This window comes from Psittacula echo (assembly GCF_963264785.1).
Source record: "Psittacula echo genome assembly, chromosome: 3".
NCBI lineage: Eukaryota > Metazoa > Chordata > Aves > Psittaciformes > Psittacidae > Psittacula > Psittacula echo.
The window spans coordinates 41,019,532-41,035,407 of NC_137736.1; the positions used below are offsets into that span (position 1 = coordinate 41,019,532).

The following is a 15,876-nucleotide window of genomic DNA, read 5'->3' on the forward strand; positions in this document are numbered from 1 at the left end:
CCCTTTTCCTGTACCAGGAGTAAGAGATATTGCAAGGAGTAAAATGATGAAAACTACCACCAAGTCTTAATAGACGCAATGTCTGCATATTTTACAATCTACACAAATGCTCCACTCATAGGTTTAGAAGGTAGTTATGAACTCTAAAATTGAATTGTTGCACTTTTGGAACGAAGAGATCCTTTATGTAGTTATTTTTTCTGTGAAATAATTGGTTGTCTTCTAAAGTATCTTGAAAATGTTCATATAGGTCAAAAGCTGTAGTTCTATCAACTTTCCAATCTCTCATTAAAATCAAACTACAGTCTTTTGCACACTTTACTTTTAAAAGCTGGGTGAATCTCACAATATTCTTTTCCCCATTAAGATATCTTATAACTGCTTTAGGATCATATTTTGGATCTCACACTCAAAAAGCAGCTTTAGACTAACCTTCTACCTAGACCACCAATGGAATAGACTTATTAGTTGGGTGAGATTGAATATTTTTTTTTTTATGTGTTGAGTTTTTTTGTTTGTTGTTGGTTTTGTATGTTGGGGTTTCCCCCCACCTCCGCCCCCTTTCTTTTCATAAAACCCTGTGACTGGAAGCTGAATTTAAATTCTATAACTTACATGCTCACAGAGCATTTTATTTCTATCTAGAGATAAGTAAAATATTCAGGAAGTTAACACACTTTTTGATCTGTTATGTAGAAAAGAACGGGTGTCCAATCTTGTCTATCTTTGAATTTTATCAGCATTGATTAAAGTCTTTATTCAGCAAGTTTAAATACTCGCAACTGCATTTTTCCTCTGGTGGATTAAGTACTACCTCAATATAGCGACAGACCTGTTAATAGCATGTCTTGCATGTATTCTAATAATACTGTATAAATATCTAAAGTGAATACTGAGAATGCCATTGACTGTACTGTCTGACCTACCATCAAGATCTGATGCTCACTATGGTGTAGCTGAAGTTTGATGTCTTTCTAATTAAGTCTCTGAACATTCTTCTTTATTGTGGTTTAGCTAGTTAGTCTGCTTCACAAATGGGAATGTGCAGAGCTGAGTCAAAAGAAAAAATCAGGTCACTTATTCAGAACCATAATTCTTGAAGATGGGAATACATTCACATTTTTCTATCCAATTCCCTTTTTTTACTTGTGAGGGAAAAATGAAGCACTTGGAACCTCACCATTTATTTATAGTTATCTCCACAGAATATCTGGGAATAGTAACCTGAAAGATAAGCACGAATATTTCAGTGAACCTTGCTGGAACTTCTTGTGCGCATGAATAAGAAAATCCACCTCAGAGAATTCTGGTTACGAGTTAACACTCTCCGTCATCTAAAAGACAAGGAAAACATAATTAAATATAATTTTCTGTCATCAAGTTAAATATATACGGGGATGTATATCTGATTATTTAAAAATGTCTTTTTGACATTAAAAGCCTCCAAATTATTTTAGATTTTAGATTTAGTATATTTGATTGCTAAACATTACTGCCTTGTCTTTCTTGTGAAGTAAAGGGAAATTGCTTACTGCTTGTGTTTTCCTGGGAATAAATTCTCTCCTTTAAGCTTCATTTAATGTACTGTCTTGATGAAAAGAAGTCATTACTTTTAAAACCACTCACTACATTAATTTCAAAGTTATGTCTTTTTAATTTGAAGGTTGTAATTAAGTTTTCAATTTTGCATTGCATTTCACCATGAAGACATAGGTTTAAGCACCTTCAGCTTCTCCTACTGTCCCTGCAATAAATGTCCCATGGACATAATCTCATTGGGTAATCAATCCCCAAAATGTCAGTAGCGTTACTGGCATAGGGGTATCAGTGCTTGTGATTCTTAATATAGACCAATAGACAGTCTGAAATGCTGCAGATACTTTTATAGATAGTTGTCTGGGCCTCCTAATATATGTGCAACATATGTCAAACAGCCTGTCTATGTCTGCTAGGATAGTTACCATCTCTTGAAATAACATATGCCAAGCCATCAAACTTCCTCTTCCACTGGCATACACACCAGAGGTTTAGTCAATATATTGGTTTCATCAGTTTGAATGTACCATTTCAACACCACTGAAAATTCATAGATAGTACGTCATGGAAAAAAGGTGGCCTCTGCTTCTTGTTTGTACATGTTTGAGAAACAGCAGTTTCCAATTATGATGTATTTTAATTTGCCATATGTGTGAAAAGTTTAATTAGCATATTCATCACCCAGCCCAGAAGTAGCATTATGATTCCTATCACAGGCAGATCCTAAACTGTGTAATTACAGTAGAGCCAGCTCTGCTTTCCCAGAGACAGTGCTGCATCCACCCTACAGGAGTCCTCCCCCAGGGCGCAAAGCGAGTGTGGCGAGGGAGTCAATGATCTTGAATCAGTACTTTTTAAAAGTTATGGTTTAGGTATTCTCTAAAAACTGATGGACATGAGCATGGACAACTCCTATTAGCTTTAGTAGTAGCCTGGCCTGTGCAATCAGGAGTAGATCTCAGGCCCTGCTCTGGGAGGATGCTATTCTCCTGGATTCTGCGCAGCCTAGATAACCGTGGTCTCTGTTGTGAGCAAACCACTGGAGGCCATGTTATGGTCGTTATCTTTTTTGCTCTTCTTGGGAACCAAATGATGGAGCAGTATCCTGAAACTACTCAGTTGACTATCGACCCGTATTAATCGGGTGTCACCTAGCAAATGGATTTGAAATTGCTGGAAACTTGCTCACTGGGCAGAATTTGTCAAGGGGCTATCCCATCAGGCAGAGAACAGAACAAACAGCTCACTCAAAGTTGCTACAGCTGTTTAATGTCAGGTGTGCAGTTATTTAAAATAATTTTGTGATGTTTTTCAATGATGTTGGAATTAAGTGTGCAACAAAAAAAAGTATTTGTTGCTCTAGCAAGTAAGATATTTGTTCATTTCAGCGATGTCCAAATGAATGAAAAGATACTGAGAACCTCTTTTTCCCCTGGGCTCTTATCTCTATTCTTATTTCCACATAAATCTCAAATGAAGCATCATGCTATATTGGACAGACTTGCACTTGCATTTTGGTTTAGATCAAGTCCATTGATTTTGAAAGATCAGACTACTCAAGATTAGTTCATGTAACTCAAGAAAATTGTAAAGCAGAATGAATTTGGTGACTCAACAGCTAAATGTTATGTTTCTGTTAACTGGCTATAGACAATTATATCTATATTCTATCCATAAAAAACAAATACCTTTTGAATCCATAAATAAATCCTTTCAAATGTTTATGGAATAGGCAGAAATGGGAGATGCTTGTTAGTTTTTATGTGTGCTGTGTATACTAGCATTAGCATAAAATAATGACAATGAAAAGGATGGTTAAATATTTTCATATAATTTTCTGCAGAATGTGGTGTCACATGGTACCATCAGTCATTCATTTTGCTGCTTTTTTTTTTTATTTTTTCTCTCAATTTGAAAAGGGATATTAGCCTATTTATATGTGTGTATACGATAAATCATGATTCAGATTTCAATATAGAGGGGTAGAATACAAATAAATACTGAGCAGCCAAATTTTCTTACAGCTACAGGATTTGAATAGTACCTCCTGCTATGAGTAGTCCTTTTAATTAGTTTGGAGTGCTACCACCCAAAGCCAGGTGGTTCTGGGTTTGAATTCCTAGAGGTAGAACTTGACTGCTATTGTTAATGGCTGTTATTGCAAACCTAGTCAGATCAAATACATGGCAAAGCTTAAGAGAGCCTATTAAGAGCCTCTGCTTTTCCTCAATTCTAGAAAATGTTAAGGGAAATTGATGAAGATGACTTAAGAGTGAACAGTAAGTGCTCGGGTTCCTCCATCCTTGTTACAGCTGCCAGCTGCCTGCAGGGCCAGCGGCTTCCCATGTGCCAGGGCCATTGGAGGTCTCCCTTTGAGGAGCCTTCAGGGCAGGCCTTGGCAGCCAGGTCCCATTTCACCCCATAGATAGGAGCAGAGCAGCCAGAGGGCGCTAGGGCAGGCCCAGCTGCTAGCATCGGGTACCTCCCTGCAGATGGAACATGAGCCTGTGGGTTTACCTGACTTGGTGGGTCCAGTGGCCAAGCAGGGCAGGGTCACTGGGGTAGGGACTGATGGCCCTGGAGGGCCTGGTGCAGGGTCCTGGACCATGGGCAGGTGGGGGTAACCTGAGGGGGTGAGCAGTCATGGGCAATCAGGGCTGGCAGTGTCATCATGGCCTGGAACTATGTTAGGTGCCCTCCTAGTGCCCATCTTCCAAGCTGATTACAGCCTGAAAGAAACCAATTTGTGTGATCCCAGACCAGTCCATGGTGGTAAAAAAAGCCCAGTTAGTGGGGAAGAGATCTACTTCGAAGGCACATTCACAGTGTGGTTTAAACCATCAGTATCTTTGCACCTGTAGTGCTCTTTATATTCTTGGACTCTGCAGGGAATCATAATATGTTTTTCCTGCTACAGATTTTTTTATGGTAACTGGTGCTGTTATAAAATAAGTATTTGAGATGTGTAGGATAACACAACACAAAATATTTGCAAAAAAACCTGGCTTAATTTAAAAAAAAACAACAGTACAACTAAAATATTAAAATGCCTATTTTTCATCAAGATAGGCAGAAAATTACCTTTTTTCATTTACACTCCTTGACAATGAGGGTCGTAAAATACTGGAACAGGTTGCCCAGAGAGATGATAGGTACACCATCCCTGGAAATATTCAGCACCAGACTGGATGTGGTTCTGGGCAACCTGATCTAGTTGAATATGTTTCCAGGGTTCTAGAAGTGTTGAAGACCAGGTTGGATGGGGCTTTAAGCAACCTGGTGTAGTGGAAGGTATCCCTGCCCATGGCAGGGGGGTGGAACTAGATGATCTTTAAGATCCCTTCCAACTCTAACCATTTTATGATTCTGTGCTTTTTTCTTTATATGGTGAGCAGAGAAGTAGAAACCTAACCTAGTCACATAAAGAAAATAGGACTTTATTGAGGATTTGATCAAAAGTTAATAAACTGCTCCCATCTCAATTTTGCTGTGCATTGCTTTTCAGTGCTCATTCTCTATGAATCCTTACAGTTATATCTCATTAATATCAAAAGGCATAATAAAAACCAATTAAATGTTATAAATATCATTGCAGTTAATCAGACAAGTTTTATTTCACTTAATTTGTGATTGATAAACAGTATTTGCAAGGAAAATGTTATTTTTATTTTTTTATTTTTACTGTTTGTCAATAAACTTTTGTATGTAAAATTTCAGGCGGCACTGTAGGCATGTTTTCTATGTTGACCTGAAACAGAGGGACAAAATGGCCCCTTTTTGAGACTGAAAATGACTTACACTTTAACAAGTTTATTATAGAGCAAAGAATAGCAGATTTCCACCAATAAAATGGTGTGTCAATCAGACAGTGACAATCCCAGCACACAATCTTGTCTGCTGTCACACTAATGATAACTGAGATTGTGGACAGAAAATCAGGTTGGAGAGTCAGTAGGTAGTCTGCAATATTGGTTAGGACAAGGTAATCAAGCTATAAAATAGTAGGAAAAGAGTGGAGAGAGGAAAACAAAAACAAGCCAACCAATTAATTTTGATAGATAACTCTGGGATTTTTTGTCAGTTTTGTTTGTTTTTTTCTTATATGACTTGAAAACTGAGAACAATATGAATCTTGGAAGTCCAGGTGCTGCTAATAACTTCTTTTATACTTTTCAGTAATTTTTTTTCCTTTTAATTATCTGTATGTAGTGCTTCACTCATTATATTTTTGGTCAGTGCCTGATGAAATGATGCTGCTATACATTTGGAAGGGTTTCTTCTGTTAGCACATGAATTATATCTTTCCAGATTAAAAATAAACAGATTGCTAGGGAAAATGCTGTTGCTAATTCAGTTGGGTGTCATTGCTAATGGTAAGTGCCTCCTCGTACCTTTAAGAACTGCCACTACTACCGTGCTTTTGGTTTTTAATTCTTTAGTATAAATGTTTTACTAGATAAGTACCAGTTTATTACTAGCAATAGTAGTTTTCTATTAATACTTTTAGTCTTAGTTTTCTATTAATGCTTTTAATCTTCCTAAATTCAGTATCATTGTTGCATCTCATGATTTTAATGCCATGTACTGTATGAATGAAATATTAACAAGTATACACTTTTAATCTGTAATGTAAAACAAAGGACAGAGCTGCTTAAATGAGATTTCTCATGCCTGTGTTTCCTAGTATAAATTTGTGTTAGCTTTGTATTCATTTTATTGAAACCTTCAGGATAATAAGACCTATCACTGTTTATTTTCCTGGCCTTACTCTTTTCCATCCCTCTTTGATTTTGTTTTCTCTGGTGACCTTGTTTGTCCTTATGTGCTACTATCCATAAGTTTTCCCAAAAAACAATCCTGAGCAGAAACTAATCTATTGGTATTTTACAGCTTCCCATGGAGCTTTAGGACTTTTCAGTCTTATTGCTTATGCTGTAGTTAATCTACACTGTATATGGTTTTATTTTTCAGGAAACTGAAGCAGCAGTGCAGGCTAAACAGCCGAATGTGGAAGAGGTTTTGTCTAAAGGGTGTCATTTATATAAGGAAAAGCCAGCCACTCATCCAGTAAAGGTAATGAAGCAACCTTTAGCAATATACATTACTGTGTAATGGGTTATGCTTCCCCTGTTGTACACTTGTCCTTGATGTGCTCTGTTTATAATCAGTGAAGGAACTTGGCAAATGGCATTTGTTCTATTCTATGATGGCATAGCCAGGAAAATAGCAATGTTTCCAGCTAGAAAATTTTTACATATTGTGATGGGAATATTGGTTTTGACATTAAGGTAGTTCTACTTCTTCAAGCATAATCCACATTAAAAGCAAATATAATTTTGAGTGCCTAATTAATGGCATCATCTAACTTGTTTTAAACTCCCTTATTTTGAATTCCACTTTCAGAAGTTTTATCAATTGAAAACAAATGAACATATTTTCTAGAAAAGGTAAGAGTCGAGGTTTTGCGAGTTATTTTCCAGTTTGCTATCTATGCTTTTTTTTTTTTTTAATGTAGTTTTCCTAAGCACAGATAAAACACTAAAAGAGATATACTCAAAATGACTTAAAAGTAATGTGATAATGAGAGTGGGCAGAAACAAAGCTTTTGATTCTGTCTTGTCTATTTTCCTTGGCTAATACAGTGCTATTATTGTTGGGAACTGAAACATTATCTGCACATTGAATGAATGAACAGAAAAATCACCCTGGAATAATTGCATTTGCTTATTTTATGTGACTTCAGCTGCAGTCTTAGGCGCTGTTACTCCACATTTTAACAAGCAAAGCACCTGAAAAAACAAAAAACTACAAGTTTTGGCTTTCTAGATTTTTGTAATTGCATATAAAGAATTGCAGAATGAATGCTGGCGTTTTCAAGGAGAAGAACTAGTACTTGTTTTATGTATCACTGACAGAAATATAAATTGTGTGAAATTATTCCGTTTAAGCCAAACTTCTGACAGAAGTATACTCTGTGTCTCTTTCTTTTTGGTGTTCACTTTAAAGACAACGAAACTGCCAATTTCTACCCGATTTGCTGTAATGAGTTAACTTTTTAAATAAAGATTGTGATATTCCTTCCATTGTACTTCTGACAGCGATATTATAAAATGTGCCTGTGAGGAAATTAGTAACTACTTGTGGAGTAGCAAGTGTTCATTTCTAGTCCCTCTTTAATTGTATTTTACTTTTTTCATTACATTCTGTAGTCCAGTTAATTGAACGACCTGTGAAGTTAATTTCTGATTCACTGTCTGTTTTATTCAGTAAGTCATAAAATAGTGAATATATGCTGTCAGGACTGTTGAATTGTTTTCTTGATGATGTAGGTTTCCTTACGCTTCTACCCATTTATTCTGAGTTGATCTTTTGTCATCGTTCTTCGAAAGCAACTCCAGCTCTTCCTGCTGTTTATATGTCACAATATAGACTTTTCAGCAAATGTCACAAAGATATTTTGTTTAAACAGAAATAACTTTTATACAGATGAGGGTGTTTTTGTAAAGATATTAGCAAGGTTGCAAAGTTAAGCACTCGTAAATTTAGAAAATTCTTGAGTTAAGGTGATCTTGGTTTAGGCTGAATACTACCTAATTCAGTACAGGATATGTATTGCAATCACAGTGCAAGCAGCAATTCTTATACTCTTTTTTTATTTTGTGGACAGGGAAAAAGATAAAATTGCATGGCTTCTTTAAAAGCCTTAAATGCTTGCTTAACATTGCTTGACAGCTTTGTGGAATATTTAGTTGTCTGTGGCACCTTTGTCTTAGCTTTCTTTTTTTCTCTCTGATTTCCTTAGCTCAGATCTTCTGATTCTTTTCAATAAAGAAAGTAGAGGTCTTATGATTCATTCACACTGCAAGTCTCTCTGGTGCTGGAAGACAGTATGTGTGAGAGAATTAAAGATACTGGTGCAATTATGTGCATGGTATCTGAATTAATGTTCATAGTTAATGGCATTTCTTAATGTTTAGCTAGTTATCTTTGCAACCTTTATGATATACTTGCATTATAGTGTTTGGAATGTAAATCAATTCCCATGGATTTATATTGACACATACTTAAGCTTATAGTTATGTCACTGAGATAAGTATATTTTCACACTTTCACTAAGCATACTAAAATAGAATTTTGCAATGGAGTACTAAAAATATTTTTGTTGGCAAAAGAAATCCTAGTATTTGCTGATTTAAGAATCAAGAATGGGATGAGATGTGTGATCCTTTAAGCACTAGCACTTGAATAATCCGACCTATTTGCTTTTATAAAATGAATTTCATGCTTTAGAAATGCATTTCTGTAAAGGTGTTATGCATGGGGAAGGGAGAGGTTATGGCTGATGACATTGGCAATAAAAAGAATATAAGTCCCAGTCTCATGATTAACAGCACTCAAACAGTACAGTTTATTCAGGAAAGGGTTTCTGTGGTACTGAAAGAGCTGTAGTTCCCTTGCCACAACACTCAATTTGTCCTTTCACGTGTTGTGTGAGAGAGTAAGTAGTGAGGAACTCATTTTCATTGTCATCAGTCTTGCATTTAAAAGATTACATCACTTCTCTCTATCTATGTAGTTTTAGTGCTGTCAGTGAGATTAGTTTGGGTATGAATGCTAAGCTCTCTTAAATTGTACCAGTGTTGACATTTAAAGGAAATCAATAAAAGTGTTCCTCAGTGCAACGTATTTTGATATTCATACCTGTCACCAAAGTTCTAGAGTTGCAATTACAGCAAAATTGCTGTGCTCAAAGAAGATAACATTTTAATACATGCATGATAATTTATGGCAGATGCAAAATTAGATCAAAATGTAATTCTGATAGAAGAATTTAAAACTAGCTACTCTTCTATTAGTAGTGTAGAGGTTGCCTCAGAAAATCCCCTAATGTTGGTGGTGGGCACGTTTTATATTTTGGCATTACTGGAAGGAAAGCCCTGGCCCACATCTACATGAATAGTTAAACAGTTACTCGTAGTGAGGACCAATATTATATTTATACCAACCATATCTACTTCCTGAGTTACTGTTGAGTATATTGTAAAATGAAGCCAGACTTTGGTAGTATAATCTGTCCAGCTTTTGGTTTTAAGGGCTCTCTGCACTCTCTGCGACTATTGGACAAATAGATATTGGAGTAGTCCTTTGAATTTTCAGCTCTGGAAGTAAGTTCTTGGGCTACAGTAGCAGAAAACAAAGGAACTTTAAAATCTGGCATAAAATGTGTCCAAAATATGTGTTTCCGTATGCCCACACATGTAATCCACACAGAAATAAAGCGTAAGTATGATTCTGAATTTTATCATGTATGCCTGATTGCTTTTTCTATCTAGTTCTCATAGGCTGTTATCAAGGAGAATCTCTAATATTCCTATCTTTTTATTTAATTTTTAATGCAGTTTTTAAACTGCTCTTAAAGATTAAAATTTGGTTTATTCCCTAATACAGAATTGTATTCTTTCTCTCTTGCCCTATCAAAAAGCATTCACACAAAAATCTGTCTAGAGTATGTACCAGGTAGTATTCTGGCTACTGTTGGTGAAAGCTATAAAAGAACTTTACAGGCTTAGATTATTTATGGCACAGCTTGAGGCAAATTCTAGAAACACTCCCCTGACATATCAGAGTATAAAACTGTGCTACCTCACTGCGTCTTCTATTTAATGAGTATTGTTCCCTATTCTATTCTTATTGGCCCCTGTCATCTTAGACTCTACGTAATTAGAGTACCGTTCTTTATAAGCATCCTGTTTCCATCACGACAGGATCTAATTGTGAATTGGATAAGAATGCTTAAAGCATGCCTGAGTGGCATTGGTACTCTGTGCTGCTTTTTGTTGCAGGCAATCAGAGAGTGGCTTAAAAAAAAGAAACACAGTCTTCATCTTAAGAGTTTTTAGAGATGCCAGCATAGAACTGCAATGCTTAATCCTTCCTTACAGTCCTTAGAGAGGTGGAAACAACATTTTCAAGACTAAAGTCCTGTCAGGGTTATCTGAGGACTGATATAAATCACACACCAGACTTTCACTTAAGTTTTGTTTAAAAGTAACAGGTTAGCCATTACTGGCAGGATTGCATGCCCGCACACTGAAGTTAATGACTCCCTGAAGACTCCTTAGACTTTCTTTTTACTTTTTTTTTTTTTTTTTAATAGGTGGAAAAATGTGTTCAGCATTTTTGATATTGCAAATTGCAGAGGTTTTTCTTGACAAGGTTGTTGGGGTTTTTTAATACATAATTCACCTATTTTAATTTTAAAAATTAGTATCTCTAGTTTGTGGTGATTAAAGATCCCCACCTTTCTACTGTATGTTAAAGATGTTATCATCCTGTGTTCCCTAAGAAGGTGCAAAGGCCTGTCAACCAGGGAGCAGGGCAAGCCAGTGCCTTTTCTTTTAATTGAGCAGGTTCATCAGGTGGAGGAAAAATAATGAATTTATATTTATCTACATTGAATTATGTGTTATAAATTTAATATATTGTAATTTTATTTTCTAGAAAAAATTAGAAGACTTGAATGCTGACTGGAAGGCAATAAACCACTTAATCCAACAACTAAAGGAAAAGCCAGCATTAGCAGCATTTGGCCTTTTCTCTTCAGGTGTCTGTAAGTGCTTCAGTATATACATTTTTGAAATTAATTACAAGACATACAGTTAAAATGAAAATGGCTAGAGTCCATCTAAATTCATTCTGCGTCCTTAAAAATGTCACCTTTAGCTTGTATCATTTATCATTATCCCATTTGGGAGCTGTGCTAGTGTGGAATTCAAGTTGATATTTTTATTGTTTCCTTTCTATTTTGCGTAATGTGTCCCAGAAGACAAATTAGATTATGGTATTGATGAAAAGATTGTAGCATGCTTTTCAAATTATTACTGTTTCAAAGTCTTGTTTCTTTATTCTATGAAGAGGTGAGATGGGATTTTGACTTTCTACATATATTCATGGGGGAAATACTATGAAGGGAGAAGAATTATTTAAATTAAAAGATGTTACAGGTCAAGTGGATATAAATTGCTCAGAGACTGAAATTCTGAAATTACTTTTTATGATAGGGCAATGAACTAAGACTGTTTCAAGACAAATCTTGTGTGTTCATAGAGAAGGTGGTATGACAACATGATAAGAGTAATCCTGCAGTTAAACTTTCAGTCTGTGATATACATCTCTGGGTGTCTTGAGTTCATGAATTCACAACAAGAGACTTGATCTCCATTGAATTTAAATTTTTTTTGGACAATATTTATATTAGATTCTTCTCATATCTGTTTGCACCTGCTTGTTCCCTACAAAGAGTGCAAACTCATTTTTATCTCCTTGATAAATGGATTTTGTTTCCCACTGCTTTTCTTTGAACTGTAGTGATTAAGTATGGACAGAAAAGAAATGAATGATGGAAGTACTGAGTTATCTGAGTTTCTAAAGTCTCAAAGATTCTTTGCTTGAAATTGAACCATCTCAGTTTCTTGGATTGAAGAATGTTACTCCCCCCTACACTTTGGAATGCTGCTCATCAGATGTGGGAGCAGAAAGAAATCCTGTACATTGCCGGTAACTCAAGCTATAATACAGCTACAGTAATCACCTGGGATCAACTGTAGGATGTTGACCTCTCTTGCTTTTAACATGTTTAATGGGTAGCATACAAGAAAACCTGAAATTGGAGAATTCTCTGCGTCTACAAGTGATCTCTAGAACAGCAAAGCAGAATTATTTTTTTTTTCAGAGAAGTAAATAGTTGTGCCATATAAACAGAATCTAGAATATTCAGTACCAGAAGACAGTCCAACTTCTGTCAGAATAGCATATATCAGTTCAAGCAAAATAGATATCTTGCTTATGACGTGTTGAATCTTACTAAATAGGAACTATCATTTTGTTTTAGTCAATTAGAGTTGCTGTGGTTCCAATGTCAATAAATTTAAATTTCTAAGAAGGGCTAAATACCACTAGTATTTTTAAAAAACTTGTAGTGCAGCATTATTCTTGCTTTACAGGATTTTGTTCTAAGGCATACTGTAGAAATTCATGTAATGGCTTGGGGGAACTGAAGGAGATGTGTAATCATTTTTTGCTGTGCTGGGTCAATAAACTTGCTTTAGTTTTCTGTGTAAGCAGGTTATGTCAGATTCCAGGGGGAGGGAGTGTTGGTGAACTGTGTGTCTGCTGTTACAAAGGAAATGTTAATAACAGAACAAGAAAGACTACACAGAATTAGTACAATAGATTCCTATATTAACTTACCTTTAGCTGCAGAATTGAAAAATTATTCATTTACCTTAATTCAAGACACAGGCTCTAACTACTAACATTTCTGAGACTCAAGAGATGGAATTATACATGCAGAGAGTGAAAGCACTGGTATTCTATAAAGAATTAAGCAGGAATATTGATTTCCTTTCTATTGACAAGAGCACTAACAATTTGAACCTGTGCTTGTAACACTAATTCATAATTTTTCTTTATTTGAGTCAGTTTACTGCAATCACATTATAGATGTATCACCACAGAACTGTAGAGTTCGGAAGGGACCTAGGGAGACATCTATTCCTCTTGCTCAAAGCACAGTCAATTAGTGCAGGTTGCTCAGGATCGGATCCATTCAGGTTTTAACTGTCCCCAAGGATGGATACTCCAGAACCTCCCCAGGCAACTTGTGCCAGAGTTGAACCACTCTCACAGTAAACCAAATAAGTTTTACTGTATTTCAGTTTTCACATGGTGCCCCTGGCATCACTGAATATAGTCTGGCTCTATCTTCTTTACTCCACTACTCAGATATTTACACACATGGATATGATCTCCCTGAGCCTTTTCTTCTACATCTGCAGAGACAGAAAGTGCTATGTGTTACTAAAACATTTTTGTATTTAATTTAAAAGAAGAGGGGGGTGGAAATTTAATGTCATGGGTTTTTTCATGCTATGCTCTAAGTTCTGTAGTTATTTTAACCACTTACATTATAGAAAATCTGATGGACTTGATACTGATTCTCAGGGACCATGCTTTGGTGTGCATAGAGACTTAAACTGGCTGTGGGAGAGCTAGCTTTAACCAAGCCTAACAAAATCAAACAATGAAAGGTAAACAAACAAAATCAAACAATTGCCTCATGAAAGATAATTTTTTTTAAAGAAAGATGCACAAAAATAATTTTGGAGGAACTCTGTGAAGCAATGGCAGTATCGCATGTTGATAATTATTCGCTTGCTGATTCTGTAGAGACTTTTGTGGACATCAGAATTTAATAATATTGGCATCTGTGTTTAGGACTAGGGAATGAAGATGTAATTGGCTAATCTCTACTGCCCTGGCAGGTATCATTTGGTGTAGTCTGGCTACAAGAACTCAGCCAGAGGGTCTTTCTAAATATAGTATCTGGTGGCTGTTACAGAGGTAAAGGACCCTGCTTATAATTATTTCAAGATGTGTGTATTATAGTTTCTTTGGCAGAAGAAGCGCTAAAAAAAGTCCTTAATATCCCACCAGTCTAGTGTGCCCTTGGCATAATAAACAAGAAATAATATTCCAGGTTGAAAAATGTACTTAGCTGAAGGGTACTCCTAAAACCTTAGCAAAGATTGACTTCCAAGACATGATGATTCAGGAAGGAAATCACACTTGCTATCTGTACTTGAAATTGTGTGAATGTCTCTAGCCAAATACCTTGATGCATTGCTAAGCCAGCAGTTTGAAAATGTTATAAGCAGCGAGAAATGAAGTTTTGGAATGTTCTTTTACAGGAGGGATAAATTTTAATAGTATTGTTAGCAATTATGTGACCTCTAGTATACTGAAGTGATACCACTGTACTTTCTTAATAAGGTAAAGTTATATAGGGCTTTTTACTTAGGTAAAGTTATATAGGGCTTTGTAACCCCGTGTGAATGCATTGTGAGGTGGGAGACTTTCCTGACATTGGTCCTGTAGAAGACATTTTCTCTTTACCTTCTTTCAAGCAAGACATTAAGGAAAAATTTTGGCCACTTTCAGTTAGAACTATACTTAAAAATTAAATTTCTTTTATGTATTTATTTTCAATCATGCTATACTTGAAGTCAGTGAAACTTTAAAAATATCTGTGAATGGATAGAGCTGAAAATACTTTGTCAACTGATTTTACATTTTGCATGTGCAGCTAATGAAACTGAGAGTAATATATTATATTTGCACTCTTGCAGTTTGTTTAACTTATTCAGTGAACAGTACTTTGTGTGCAATCAATTTCATTTTTCCCCTGAATTTTTACACAAGTTTTTGTCTTTTTTATGAAATGCCTACTCAAGCAAAACAGAAAAATATATGACTCTGAAATGAAGAAAAATGTAGTGCCAATTACAATGGTAAAATTACATCTGAAAATAAGTAGAATTTGTCCCTTTAAACCTCACAAGTTATCAGCCTAATTTTGAAGCAGTTTGTAGCAGACCTAAAAAAAAATATTAAAAAAACAAAAGGTTTTGCTTCACAAATTGTAGCAGAGTTAGAGATGCATTTGGCAGAAAGGCTTTATATGCATTGTTAATAATTGTATATTTCATGCAAAGAATTTGAAGAACACTAATACTGTACCACCAGAACTCATAATAACAGCTATGATCTTTAGGTATCTTTCTTCAAATACATACAATCAAAACTCTAATGTGCTTTCAGTATCATTTGGTTTGGGAGTAGAGGTCAGAGACTACTGGCACAGAGCCAGAGACTGGGCTTCCATATACAGTAGAAGAAGGCTTTTCATGATTTAGAATTAATAAGGGAGAATGGGAGAGGAGTGATGTATTGAGTACATTAGAAGCAAGTTGTAACTTCACCAGATGATTTAACCAAAAGAGAACTCGTCGCTTATTCAGTTGGGACGTAGAAAAAATGCTCACAGCAGCCACTTGCGGAGTTTATACCTTGAGTTTTTGGGGTTTGAACTGAAAAAGTGATATTTGTGAATCTGGGGAACTAGGGACTACAGAATTTCATTTGCTTATCGTTTGATATTTTAGCTGAAGGACTGCATCCTCAGGTATGTCTCATTCTGCTTGGGAAAGTTTAGCTTGCCTCCATGAAAAAAGTCCCCACCTGGACTAGTCATGCTGCTTTGTTCTACACTCATAAGATCTTATAAAACAGTTCCTGAAGAATATTACCATTGTTACTCCCTGAATATATGTAACACTGTGGCTTAATACAACTGAAATTAATCCATACTGGTTAGAATGTAATATAGCATAAGAAACATGCACTAGTGCTACTAAAATTATACAATTTATGAGGAAATTTTACAATTTTGAGGAAAATTACCAGCAAACAAAAGCGTGTATGTGAAAATACATACCTTGA

The 15,876-nt window shown here is 35.7% G+C and overlaps 1 protein-coding gene across 1 annotated transcript in view; it reads left to right on the forward strand.

The window, feature by feature from the left end:
- DMD (dystrophin) overlaps positions 1–15,876 on the forward strand; it is a gene marked incomplete at both ends in the record, with an annotated part of 1,114,107 nt that overhangs the window by 744,561 nt on the left and 353,670 nt on the right. The window contains 2 exons of the mRNA XM_080612996.1: positions 6,508–6,609; positions 11,038–11,146. Coding sequence (XP_080469122.1) covers positions 6,508–6,609; positions 11,038–11,146 — 211 coding nt within the window. The remainder of the gene's footprint in view (positions 1–6,507; positions 6,610–11,037; positions 11,147–15,876) is intronic.